Source organism: Pongo abelii, chromosome 2 (assembly GCF_028885655.2).
Source record: "Pongo abelii isolate AG06213 chromosome 2, NHGRI_mPonAbe1-v2.0_pri, whole genome shotgun sequence".
In the NCBI taxonomy this organism is placed as follows: domain Eukaryota; kingdom Metazoa; phylum Chordata; class Mammalia; order Primates; family Hominidae; genus Pongo; species Pongo abelii.
In genome coordinates this window covers 140,188,065-140,202,729 of record NC_085928.1, presented here as the reverse complement: position 1 = coordinate 140,202,729, position 14,665 = coordinate 140,188,065, and the positions used below count along the sequence as shown (strand labels likewise).

At 35.8% G+C, this 14,665-nt stretch overlaps 1 protein-coding gene across 4 annotated transcripts in view; it reads left to right on the top strand.

Annotated features, from left to right (window-relative positions):
- Positions 1-14,665, top strand: part of PIK3R4 (phosphoinositide-3-kinase regulatory subunit 4) — a 96,331-nt gene that overhangs the window by 23,839 nt on the left and 57,827 nt on the right. For all 4 annotated transcript variants that reach the window (XR_010139098.1, XM_063721574.1, XM_054550318.2 and 1 more), the window contains 3 exon segments: positions 3,440-3,613; positions 8,149-8,294; positions 10,098-10,301. Coding sequence is in view for 3 of the 4 variants with exons in the window: in XM_063721574.1 (XP_063577644.1) it covers positions 3,440-3,613; positions 8,149-8,294; positions 10,098-10,301 (524 nt within the window). In the remaining variant the exon portion in view is untranslated.

Here is a 14,665-nt window from a genome sequence, read left to right as displayed (position 1 = left end):
TTTTGGAAATTACTGTATCTGTTTTTTTCTTTTCGGACATCTTTTGTTTTTTATTTTTGCATTAATTTATAGATGCATCTTAGCCCTCCATCTAGGACTTCATCTAACTCAGTTCCTGAATACAGTATTCTTTGATCCTTAAATCTTTTTGTCTTCCTTGCTCTCTTCTTCTTCCAAATAATGTTATTTTTATTTCTTTTCTCGGGAAAAGTTGGTTCTTAAAACTTCCCTTATCAGTCAATTCATGTGTTCTTTGAAACATATATTAGTTTGTCTTAATTTAAAAATAAATTTTTTTATTTATAAAAGTAATACATGCTTATATTACTTTTGGAAATAAAACTTAGAAAAATTTGGAAAATACAGAAACCAAGAAGAAAATAAATGACCGTTAATCCTACAACCCATGTACAATCTCTGTTAAAGCTTTGATGTTTTTTCCCATAGCTCTTCCTCTTCTCTTTCCATCCCATTTATCCCTTTCTGTCATATGCTGATCGTTAAGAGCAGGCATTGTGGAGCTAGACTTGGGTTCAGGTGTTCGCTTTGTCACTAGTTGTGGTTTTTGGAAAATCATTTAATTTTTTTGTGGCTAAGTTTACCTATCTGTAAAATGGAAATAAGAATAGTGCCTGTCTTACTGGTTGTTGGAGGATAGAATAAATTAATATATGTAATAGTGCCTGGCGTAAGTGCTATGTATATATTATATTACTTCCAAATTTTATTTTATTATTTCTTAAACTTTTTTCTAATAACATACTTTAAGCATTTTCTCATATCATTAAAAATTTATTTGAAATCATAATACGTCTAAACTATTCCATTATATAGTTTTGCAAAAATTTAACCCTTCTTCTGGATATTTAAATTATTTTCATTTTTTTCTGTCATATATAGATAATCTACATATTTGGTATAAATATGCAATGTATGTATGTAAGTAGTTGTTTCTGATTATTTTCTTAGGATAGGAGTAAAAAATTTTAATTACTGTGTTAAAGAATGTGAATTTATTTTTAAAACTCATGACACATTTATAAGCTATTCAAAAAGATTATATCATTTTGCATCCCCATCTCCATTAAGTGCTGCACACCCATCCAGTGTGAAATAGGCTTTACTTAGTCCTTGCCTGTTGGAAGGGTAAAATGATAACTTGTTTTGATATATATTTCTTAGCTTAACTATCAAGTTGAAAAACTTTTTCATGTTGATTATGTATTCATATTTCTAATTCTATGAATTTTAAAATTGATTATTTTGGCTTATTTTTTTCTGATACTTACGCTTTTCTTGTTCTTTTGAGCCTTTATATACGTATTAAGAACATTAATTTTTTAAATCAGTTTTAAGCACACATTTCTTAGTTCTTTAACTTGATTTTTAAATCTTTTTTGTAGACAGTTTTTCTGAAGTCAGTTTATTCGATCTTTTTGCTTTGTGATTTTTTTTTTTTACTTTTGTGTGTAAAGTCTCTTCCCATTCCAGAATTAGATTAATAATCTGTTGTGTGCTTGTCTTTTCTTTTTCATGCTTTGTTTTTTACACTTAACTGTTTAATTGATCTTTATTTTTGGTCTGTGATGTGGGGTGAAAACTAAATTTTCTTTTTCTTCTCAGATATGTAACTGATTTTCCAGCATAATTTATTAAGCATTTTTTTTGTTTTTTTCTTACTGGTTTGTTTCTTACTGTTTTATCATCTGTTGCATGCTTCTGTCTGTTAAGGTCAGTTTTCTGGCTTTCTAGTCTGTTCCATTGATTTTTCTCTTATTGTACTCATATTCATAGCCATATTCAATTTACATTATTATATATTTTTAATCACCTTTATTATCTGATAGGGTAAGTTTCAGATGTCATTCATTTTCAAAATATTTTTTGCTATTTTAGCTCATTGTACATTTCAGTTTGTAAAGTTCCTAAATATAAACCACTGGAATTTTAGATAGCATTTTTCATTTTATTAAAGAAAACAATTATAACATAATTTTTTAATCATAAAGGAAATAGGCTTTTAGAAATTATTTAAAATTTAATCAAAATTTATAATGTATGAAAAACAATAGTTGAAATTTCCAGAGGCAACTACTCGGCTTTCTGCTTTTTAGTGTTTTCAGGTGATTATTACCATATCTCTAAATAATATTTTCATATTACTATTTTTAGAATAACCAACTTTGGACTTTATCTTTTGAATTTTTTTCTGTGCCAGATGAAGATTTAATTCACTCATAACATGTCTTGATCCTTCTTCTCTTTTCAGTTTTTGAGATGTTGACTACTATTTTCAGTGCTTTAGTTTTTAGTTTGTTGTTTTAATAACTTTAAGTAAGTCTATTTTGTGTGCTCCACCTCTGATTTGCAGTACAAGATTAGTGCCCCTTTTCTTTCTCTTTACCTCTGTCTCTTTTTTATTGTTTGGTTAGTTGAGAATTGAGAATTCTCAACAATTTTTTTGTCATAGTTAATAATACATTCTGTTCTATAATCATAATGAAGTCTTTTATGTATAGACTGATTATGAAGCTTCAAAACAAAATACATGATTATGAATGTGTAAATTTTATTGACTGTGGAGCCAAGTGGTATACTGTAATTATATTTGCTTCATCACAATCCCAATTTAGTGACTGCCCCCTCACCATTTGAGTATGTTTATAGCAAGGCCAGTGGATTCTACTTTACTCCCTCTTCTAGTTACTAAATACACTATTTATTTTAATTTCATATTTGGACTGTGATTTTCTTGAGCAATTTCCGGAATTTTAGATTTCTTTGTTTTCCTTTTAGAAAGAAAAGTAATAAATTGTCACCATATCCGTAATAGCTAGCTTCTTTCTTATTAATTTTGTTTGTTGCTTAGAATCTATTCTATTTTGTTCTTGATGACATTTTTGAAATTTATTAGCTTTTAATTCTAATCCGGGCTGACTGATTTCTAGGTCTTTGCTAGCTTTTTTTTTGCCCTTGAATTCTTAGGTTGAAACTTTCCTAGAAAGGGTTGCATGGGAGGCAAACTTTTAATAGTCCTTACATGTCTTGAAATGACTTTTTTTAAATTTAATTGACAGTTTGACTGAAAATAGAATTCTTTTCATAACTTTTAATGCCTTGCTTGCCTATGTCTTGTCTTCTAACCTCCATTGTTGCTGAAGATTATATAATTACAGTCTGATTCTTCCTTTTTAGGAGACCTATATTTTCATTTCTGTAAGTTCTTAGGATCTTAGCTTTTCTGTGGTGTCCGAGAATTTCCTGATGATTTGCCTTGCTGTGGGTCTTTTTAACTTTATCATGCTAGGTAGGAAGTGCAATGTTCTTTCCTAGGTAATTGATTAATATGTTTGGCTTTTGCTTAATTTTATTGCTTTACTTAATGATATATGTACTTTTAGGTATTGAATAATCACATAATATTGCTTTTCATTTCCAGGTGTTGCTGCCTATGTTGGCTGGCAAAGCTCCTCAATTCTCAAGCCCCTGCTGCAACAAGGTCTTAGTGATGCTGAGGAATTTGTCATTGTGAAAGCTCTTTATGCCCTTACTTGTATGTGCCAGTTAGGACTGCTACAAAAACCCCATGTTTACGAATTTGCCAGTGATATTGGTAAGTTTTTGTTTCTCAAAATTAGAGATTGGAAGAACTTCATAAAATTTCTAGGTAATATAGAGTAAGAATTGCAACTTTATTGTTCCTACTATTGATTGTGTGGGGTTCCTACTATTCATTGTGTGGGTGTGCATGTATGTATGTGTATGTGTGCATGCTTATATGTATGTGAGAGACAGACAAGCTGACTCATTGGGTCCTCCAGCCTGGTTGGGAAGTACTGCTTTGTTTTCATCTGTTGTTAAGTCTGTGTTACCCTTGTCAAAAAGCAAGACTTTGGTTTTTGTTTTGGCTTTCTTTTTTTTTTTTGAGACAGTCTCTCACTCTGTCGCCCAGGCTGGAGTACAGTGTGTGATCTTGGCTCACTGCAACCTCCACCTCCGGGTTCAAGCCATTGTCCTGCCTCAGCCTCCTGAGTAGCTGGGATTACAGGCACCTGCCACCATGCCCGGCTAATTTTTTTTTTTTTGTATTTTTAGTAGAGACAGGGTTTTACCATGTTGGCCAGGCTGGTCTTGAACTCCTGACCTCATGATCTGCCTTCCCCAGCCTCCCAAAGTGCTGGGATTACAGGCACGAGCCACCACTCCTGGCCAAGACTTTGTTTTTAAAAAAACCATGATGTGGGTAAAGCCTTGACTGGTCTGAAGATGAAAATTATTTTTGGGCACTTGACCAGCAGTCAAGTTGAAAATTGGATGTGAAGGGTCTGTCACTGCATTGATTACCAGTTAAGAATTCATAGACTTGAATAATATGTTTATTCTATTATAATTTCACATAATACATTGCTTCTGTGGCCTAATTAGTTATTTCAAAATAAATTTTGGAAATTAATTTTGAAATTTAATATAGCTTATAATTAGCATTTTATTTATCTACAAAACAGATGCCCATCAATTTTAAAGCAAAAATCATCATGAAAATAGTTTTTTACCCCTGCACTCAAAGTTTGTGGAGATTTTTCTGGACCTTGCTATTTCTAGTCTTTGATCCCAGGATGAATATATGGAGTGCTCATATATCTTTAGTGTCAAAATAAATTATGTTTATATACAGAATAAACCCAGTGTGGTACTACTTCTTCAATGGATAACTCCCTTAGAACTACAACTGAATTTGATATGAAAACTCTGGGAAAAAAAAAAAAACACCTTACCGAGAAAAATCAAGTAAACAATCATTTCTTGGCATTTAAAACTGTTTAAAAGTAAAAAACAATTTTAGTAACTTAGAAACACCTACTTATTTAAAACAAATGATAGACTATATACATCTCTCTCATTCTGTTTTTAAACTATGTGTATTCTGTTGTAGTGATTTTTTCCCCCAGCTTTATTGAGGTATAATCAACAAATAAAGATAGTCTGTTATGTTCAACATGATATTTTGATATATATATACTTTGTGAAGTAATTATGGCAATCAAGTTAATTGACATATCCATAGTTCTTTTTCTTTAGTGGTAAGAACATTTAAGAGTTACACCCTAGTGATTTTCCAGTATACATTATTATTAATTATAATCACCATGCTGTACTTGCACATACTGTACAAGAACTTATTCATCTTGTCTAACTGAATTTTTGTATCCTTTGACTAACACCTGCCCATTCCACCCTCCCTTCTACCCCAGCCCCGGTAACCACCATTCTACTTTCTACTTCTATGAGTTCAACTTTTTTAGATAATATGTATTAGTTCGATCATAACAGTATCTGTCTTTCTGTTTCTGGCTTATTTTACGTAGCATAATGTTCTCCAGGTTCATCTGTGTTGTTGCAAATAACAGGATATTTTTATTTTTTAGGGCTGAGTAGTATTTTAGTTGTATATATACACCTTTTTTTTATTCATTCAATGGACACTTAAATTGATTTCCTATCTCGACTCTTGTGAATAATGCTGCAGTGAACATGGGAGTGCAGATATCCCTTCAACATGCTAATTTCGTTTCCTTTGGCTATATACCCCAAAGAGGGACTGCAAGATCATAGGTAGTTCCATTTTTAATTTTTTTTTTTTTTTAAGACACAGGGTTTTGCTCTATCACCCAGGCTGGAGTGCAGTGGCGTGATCACAGCTCACTGCAGCCTGGATCTCCCTGGCTCAAGCTATCTTCCAGCCTCAGCCTCTCGAGTAGCTGGGACCACAAGCGTGTGCCACCACGCCTGGCTAGTATTTATTTATTTAGAGACGGAGTTTCGCTCTTGTTGCTCTGTGCTGGCTGCCTGGACTTTGGGGAATGTTGACATGGGTTATGTGAAACTACCCTTCCTGCCCTCTTCATTGGGGCTTTTCTCATTTTTGTGCTATACCCAGGTGCCGTAATCTCTCACCTGGATTCCTTTGTAATGGTGTTTTCATGCATTGATAGTTGTTAAAACAGATTTTTTTCTACAAGAGGATGAACACTGAAATGTCCTATTCAGCCATGTTGTTTTCACTGCCTAGTGACCCTTAAAGAGAATGGTGGTGGTGGTTTTGATGGTGATTATGATTTCTTTGGTACTCCTTTTAAAAACTATACTCTTCCCACTTAGCTATTATGAATATTTTCCCCCACATTTGTCTTCTGATAAGTTGAATGTGTTAGACAAAGAAAAGATTGATTGGGAGGCCAAGGCAGGCGGATCACCTGAGGTCGGGAGTTCAAGACCAGCCTGATCAACATGGAGAAACTCCGTCTCTACTAAAAATACAAAATTAGCCAGGCTTGGCAGCGCATGTCTGTAATCCTAGCTACTCGGGAGGCTGGGGTGGGAGAGTTGCTTGAACCTGGGAGGCGGAGGTTGCGATGAGTTGAGATTGCGCCATTGCACTCCAGCCTGGGCAAGAAGAGCGAAACTCCGTCTCAAAAAAAAAAAGGAAGAAAAGATTGAATATGCTGTTTCACAGGCAGTTCTTTAGATTCAGGCTTCTTCTTGTTTTGAGTATTTGAAGTGCTTTGTATCAGGCAGCTACTTAATGATATAATCATGCTGTAGAACAGTCAACCACAGAATCTCAGTAAATCCTTCAGTAAATTTTTCGTCATGCACCTGTGGGTTTTATAGGTGGCCCTGCTTCAGGTTCTGCATCTCCAGGTTGTCTCTGATGACTGTGATTCATCTGTCTCATTCTGGGGCCCTCATTGTAGGGGCAGTAGCTACCCACATCATGTTCTCATGGTGATGGCAGAAGCATGAGAGGGCAAACCCAGCTATGTAGCACATTTCAAATTCCTGTTTGTCATAATATTCATTGGCCAAAGCAAGTGATATAAACCAAAAGAAAGGGGGCAGAGAAGTATCCTTTGTATACTACAGGTGTATACAAAGTGAATGAGTGTGGTTGTGTAATACAGGGAAGTTAAGAATTGGGGTAAATAATTCAATATAATACAGTTCCCAACTCCTGTCAAACCGTTATGGGTTTAGCTACTTTCTGGAGGTTTACCAATGTTTTTCCAGTCCTCATTTTCCTCTTATCACAGGGAAAATACCCAGTATCTCTTGTTGGATGGATCAGAGGCTGCAGGGTATTTATGAAATAAACAAAATCTTATTCATTTATAATTAGAAGAATTAGAAATGCAAGACCTTGGGAGAGAGATATTTTGAACGTATCTTTTCTCCTTCCCCTTTTAATATAAGTATTATTAGCCTATGATTGTATCCCTATTTCTCTATTAATGTGTATTTCTTATATACACTAAATAAATATCAGAGGATAAAGAAATATCCTCTGAATGCTGGTGTGTTTGCATGCTCAGAGCTAATACAATTTTTCTTGCCTTTAAAATTTTGGATTTTATTCTAAATCAGGTTAGTCTAATGTCGATTAGTTGAAATCATTGATTTTATGTTTAATACATAAAATCGTTAAAAGGTATGAAAAGACATTCATTTAATTTTCTGGTTTAATGTTATATTTTAAACTTTTTAAGAATAGGTATCATGTTTTCAGCCTTTTTGTTTCCATTCATCATTGCTTTGTGAAAGTAACTGTGAGTTATGTATTAGATTTGATCAAACCCCTGCATTAAAAAGAATATCAGATAGGCTAGATTGTTCCCTTAATCTTTATTCTGTAGCTTGGAGAAGTAACTTCTCCCCAATTTCTCTGCCCCTTGGGTGGTAGAAGGGATATGTCATTGAACTTCTGTGGGGGTACAAGTTGGGGAATAATAGTTAGCTATATGCTGTTGGGACTTGTTATGTCTCTAACAGTTTTTAATCCAGTGTTATAAATGAGTAGGTGCCCACACAATTTTAGTTCTGACTAAAAAAATATAAATTTTAAGTCCTCAGCTATGAGGTAACTGTTTTTATTCTTTTGTGATACTGCTGTGATATTTATGATAAGAGAATATTACAATAACAGTGTGTCCACTTGATTGAGTTTACGCCTAAGGGTAATTGAGTATGTGAAGGCTCCTGATAGTAACACTGGCAAGATCCTTTTGTCAGTTATGTTATAAGGTAAAAATTTGTTTATCCCGATAGTTTGAAATAACTTATTTGATCCCTACCTTTTCTTTTCCTCTTTAGCCCCCTTCCTGTGTCATCCCAATTTATGGATACGTTATGGTGCCGTGGGATTTATCACAGTGGTAGCTCGTCAAATAAGTACAGCTGATGTCTACTGTAAACTGATGCCTTATCTTGACCCATATATTACCCAACCAATAATACAGGTATACATGTTCCAAGTTGGAGTCAGTCTTTCCTCCAAACTGTGCCTCTTTAAAAAAAATGTTTAGAGAGTCCTATTTTTCTTAACATTTTTTAAGTATTTAAATTGGGCTATAGCATGTTTATATTCCTTTCAAGCTAATAATGTTAATGAACCAAGCACCTTTGAAGGTCAGAAAAGTGCAAGAGATTATTATGTTTTACATCATGTTATATCTAATGTAGCATACAGTAGTTCATATATTTTCTTTTGTGTAATATTATAAAGCATCTGTTAAAAGTGAAATATAGTCTAGCAAAAATGTATATTGATGGCCCTCTGCTTTTTATTTTAAAAAGTATAACTGATTGCATCCAGTTATAATAAACTAGAAAAAGTCTTTTTCAAATTTAAGTTTTTCACCGCTAACTGGTTGTTTTGATGTCTTTTCTTTTTTATTCTAACAACCCCACAACCTCTGCTCCACCTCTAGCAGTACTTGGTGATAAACTTTGGGTCTTTGGTTTGTACAGGGCAATTATTATTCACCTAGATTTTCAGTGTTTATAGCCTTCATCTTGCTAGACAGCAAACTATCAAGACAGGCATTTAAATGGAATGAAATGGTGAAGGATGATTCTAGCTGTTAAAACATCCTGAAAGTTCCTATTTTTACCAGAACTCCATTTCCCATTTGGAATTCACACACCTCTCTGGCTTTCTCCCACTTTTGTATTTCAATGTGCCTTCCCTTTGTTTGGAGAAAATGGCCTTGGATGAACTCTGGAAACTAGGAAGCTTTGGTTATACCTTCTTTTCTTCATAGATTCATTCATTTCTAGAGGTTATCATTCTTTATTTCATAGAGTTTGTAGGATTTTTTTTTTATTTTTACCCCAAGAGCAACTTATATATACATGAAAGATGGATAGCACTATCAGAAAAAAATGCCTTTTTAGAAAAGTTTATGCTTCCTTGGAAATTAAGTCTAGAGATATCTACTCCTTTTGAATAGTTACTCTATGTAAAAGTTTGCTCATTGAACTTTTTCTTTTGTCATTGTTTTGTATTTTGAAAGGCCAGGATCAGAAGTTGAGAGGCTAATTATTCATTTGCTTCATGAATCTTATTTTTCTACAATTTGGATTAAACAAAAGATATCTTTTTATGCTGGTTTCCACTGGCTGACTTCACCAAGGAGTTAAATATATCTAAAGGAAGTCCTCTTGGTTCTTTTGCTAGAGTCACAGAAAAAAAAAAAAAAGAAGAAGATAATCTTCTTGGTTACTGTTAGCAGTGCTCATCCATTTTATTTGCATTGACAAGGAATGTATTCCTTTTGGATAATTAAAGGAAGGATTTTATAAACACTATGGAGATAGCAATGTTTTTTAGAAGTGGTTGAATCTACCACGAAAATGTGATGACTGAAGGAAGACCTGTGGCTGTTGAGCATCTTTTCTGGATCTGTACCTACTGGTTGTCAGACCTGTGAACTGTACATACTTTTTGGATCTAAGACGTTGTCTGACATATTGGGATCTAGAAAAGGCTCTTTTTGTTTTCTAAAATTTCCTGGGTTGGATGATTAGTTTTCCAATGATAGACACAGATGTGTGGTCTAGCGCTAACAATGAAAAGTAAGAGATACCTTAGCTCTTTAAATTTTACTAGTATTCTTTTTTCTTCTACACACTTACAGATGTTGATATCTTATTTTCTTAGAAAATGAATATGTTAACTTTTCTCAAGTTGTATTTATTGAATTTGAAAATAACTGTACATGTTATATTTTTGGCTGATCCTTTTTATTTTTCTAATATAGATTGAAAGAAAACTTGTTCTGCTCAGTGTTTTAAAGGAACCAGTAAGCCGTTCTATATTTGATTATGCTTTGAGGTCTAAAGATATTACTAGCTTGTTCAGACATCTTCACATGCGTCAGAAGAAACGAAATGGTTCTCTTCCCGACTGCCCTCCGCCAGAGGATCCTGCCATCGCACAGCTTCTGAAGAAGCTGCTCTCACAGGTTGTATCACCCTTCCAAAGTCTTACATTTAAATACGAATTTCATAAAAATATTGAAGTGTCCATTTAGCTTTTAAAAATGTTTTTGATTGATTAGATTACATCATAAAAATGAGTAAGTAAATCTGGCAGACATCTTAGGCATTTGCTTTTGATTCCTAAACAAAGATAATAATAAGATGATGATAAGGTATCAGGTTAAGCCAAATAAGGAATCATGGGAAACCTGTTAAGTTTCTTTTGTAATTACTGGCTAAATAAATGAGGGAAAGACAGTAGAAATAACCTTAGATTTAATTAGTATTCTTGATTCAGTTCTATGTTTTACCAAAAATGTAATGAAATTTAGCTGAAAGAAACATTGCAAAACACAGATGCAATATAGAAAAATCCTGGTTCATTTTGATCCAAATTTGTAATTAATACTTGTAAACAGCTGAAATAACTTGTATTTAGAATGCATCTTAGGTTTAATAGACCAGCAGTTTACTGGTATATCTTAAAAGCCTGTGAATTTGAATCAATTAACAAAATCTTACTACACTTGGCATTGGTGATGCCTCTTTAGAAATATGAATTCTGTTCATGACAAAAAGGCCAAAAGCAATTGCAACAAAGGCCAGAATTGACAAATGGATCTAATTAAAGAGGTTCTGCACAGCAAAAGAAACCATCATTGGAGTGAACAGGCAGCCTGCAGAATGGGAGAAAATTTTTGAAATCTACCCATCTGACAAAGATCTAATATCCAGAATTTACAAGGAACTTAAACATATTTACAAGAAAAAAATAACCCCATCAAAAAGTGGGCAAAGGATATAAACAGACACTTCTCAAAAAAAGACATTTCCACAGCCAACAAGCATATGAAAAAAAGCTTAACATCACTCATGATCAGAGAAATGCAAATCAAAACCACAATGAGATACCATATCACGCCAGTCAGAATGGCAGTTATTAAAAAGTCAGGAAACAGCCCGGGTGCCGTGGTTCAGGCCTATAAACCCAGCACTTTGGGAGGCTGAGGTGGGTGGATCACCTGAGGTCAGGAGTTCCAGACCAGACTGGCCAACATGGTGAAACCCCATCTCTACTAAAATGCAAAGATTAGCCAGACATAGTGTTGTGTACCTGTAATCCCAGCTACTCGGGAGGCTGAGGCAGGAGAATGGCTTGAACCTGGGAGGCGGAGGTTGCAGGGAGCAAAGATCGCACCACTGCACTCCAGCCTGGGTGACAGAGTGAGACTCTGTCTCCAAAAAAAAAAAAAAAAAAAAAGTCGGGAAGAAAATAGATCCTAGGGAGGCTGTGGAGAAATAGGAACACTTTTACACTGTCAGTGGGAGTGTAAATTAGTTCAACCATTGTGGAAGACAGTATGGTGATTCCTCAAGGGTCTAGAACCAGAAATACCATTTGACCCAGCAATCCCGTTACTGGGCATATACCCAAAGGAATATAAATAATTCTACTATAAAGACACATGCACATGTATGTTTATTACAGCACTATTTATAATAGCAAAGACATGGAACCAACCCAAATGCCCATCAATGATAGACTGGATAGAGAAAATGTGGTACATATACACCATGGAACACTATGCAGCCATAAAAAGGAATGAGAGCGTGTCCTTTGCAGGGACATGGATAAAACTGGAAGCCGTCATCCTCAGCAAACACAGGAACAGAAAACCAAACACTGCATGTTCTCACTCATAAGTGGGAGCTGAACAGTGAGAACACATGGACACGGGGAAACGACACAAACCAGTGCCTGTTGAGGGGTGGCGGGTGAGGGGAGGGAACTTAGAGGATGGGTCAGTAGGTGAAGCAAACCACCATAGCACATGTATACCCATGTAACAAATCTGCACGTTCTGCACATGTATCCTGTTTTGCTTTTTAAAGAAAAAACAAATTAAAAAATAAATACATGAAGTCTAGGCCAGGCATGTTGGCTCATGCCTGTAATCCCACCACTTTGGGAAGCCAAGAAAAAAAGAAATATTAAATCTAAATTTACATCTTGTTTTATGGGGGGTATGTGGAACTTAGGGAAGCCAAGATAGGAATAAAAATGGTTATTCAGTCGCTGAATATATGCTTTATGAGCCATAATGCAAATTTTAAAGATTTAATTTGATGTGACTTGAATTCCTGGAGAGCTTTTTCTTTGGGTTTTCTTTTAACCTTGGCTTGTACATTAGATATGTTTTGTATTTTAGAAAGCAATTTGTGGAAAATTGGATTCTGAATCACATTTTTCTGTTGTTTCTCCTGAGTAAGTAATCCTTATCAAAGAGATTTCAATGTGAAGTAAAAATCATCTCAATCTAAGTGTTTCTTCAGGCTTGGCCGTTGTGACTATTTCTCTCTCCCTATCCTATATATTAATTTAAAAACCTTCATCCTGGGTCCGGCACGGTGGCTCATGCCTGTAATCTCAGCACTTTGGGAGGCCGAGGCAGGCAGATCACGAGGTCAGGAGTTTGAGACCAGCCTGGCTGACATGGTGAAACGCTGTCTCTACTAAAAATCCAAAAAATTGGCTGGGCATGGTGGTGTGCACCTCTGGTCCCAGTTACTCGGGAGGCTGAGGCAGGGAAATTGCTTGAACCTGGGAGGCAGAGGTTGCAGTGAGCTGAGATTGCGCCATTGCACTTCAACCTGGGTGACAGAGCAAGACTCCGTCTCAAGAAAAAACAAAACAAACCTTCATCTTGACATTTTCTTTTCCTTATCAGTCATTAGTTACCTCATGGGGCCACCCTAGCCCCTCATCTCTTCTTTTTACCTTGCTAAGGTATAGGTTTTGACACTGCCATGGGTAAAAGGAGGGAGTGGGAAGGAACAGTTTCCATAGCCTTTCTACTTCATGCTTCCTATGGTTCTTGTAAACCCTTCTACCACTACTGCTCCTTCCATGCCAGCCCCCATTACTGGGTGCCATGATAAAAATCACTAAAACTGCCTGACCCATATTCCTCTGAAATAATCCCCCATTTTATGTTATCTCTGGTGCCAGTGGCTTTAGGAGACTCCTAAAGGTTAGGGGACAATCCTCTGTTCAAGAGATAAGCACTGCTAGTAGAAGGGAGAGCAGGCCAGAATCTCTGAGGTTCTTACCAGAAATAACAGCATAACAACACCAGCTTCCGGTTTTTTGAAAGCCAGCAATGACTTTACCACTGCAGTTTGTGATTTCCATATTTTTGACTATCCTTAAAACAAATTTGAGCAACAGGTGTTATTCCTATTTTATAGATAAGGGAATGGAGACACAAGGAAGATAGTTAACTTGCTTATGTTCACTTAGTGCAGTAAGTTTCAGAGTTAGCATTTGAATCTAAACCTATCTGATTCCAGAGCCTACACTCCTACACTATGCTGTGTGGCCTCTAAAGTAAAATAAACAGAAGACAGAGAGCTAAGACCCAGAAGCTGGCTTGGGTTTTATACAGACTTAGGAAGAAGCCCATGTGCAGTTTATCTCCTCCAGCCCCTTACAAGCCTTTTCTCTACCTTCACTTCTTTTTGGTCCCTGTGCTACCTGAGTTTCTTAGGATTACTAGTAGAGACTTGGATCCAGGGGAGGCTTTGGAGATAGGAATTGAGTCTTTGTTTCTTTTTTTTTTTTTTTTTTATTGAGATGGAGTTTGTTGTTGCCCAGGCTAGCATGCAATGGTGCAATCTCGGCTCACCACAACCTCTGCCTCCTGGTTTCAAGTGATCCTCCTGTCTCAGCCCCCTGAGTAGCTGGTATTACCAGCATGCGCCACCAGGCCTGGCTACTTTTGTATTTTTAGTAGAGACGGAGTTTCTCCATGTTGGTCAGGCTGGTCATGAACTCCCAACCTCAGGTGATCCGCCCGCCTTGGCCTCCCAAAGTGCTGGGATTACAGGCGTGAGCCACCGCGCCCGGCGAGTCCTTGTTTCTAATGTCAGGGCTACAGAGTGAAGGGCTGTATTTTTAGCTTCTGCAAGCAGGCAATATGAACACTCCTACATAATTTTTTTTTTAGCTTAGAGTTCTTCAGTGCTCTTCTATACGGGACTGTATTTGAGACACATCATGGGTAAAGTAGGCCTTTCTAGACCAGCCTAGCATTGTTTCTATGGGAAAATATGTTAGTAGTTCCAGTTAATAGACTTAACATACACTTTTGGAACACTACCCATGTGGGAGTTGGAATCTGTACTCCAGATTTTCAGTAGAACTTAAATCAGGAGATGACTCATGGAAGGGCTGTTTTCATTAGATCCATCCCTCCAGCCATGCAGTTTCTTTCTTTGTCGATTGTGAATTTTATGTTGGGTGTTGAATTGCTTTGCAGTGTTGGACTTGTTCTGCTGTGCAGTTACT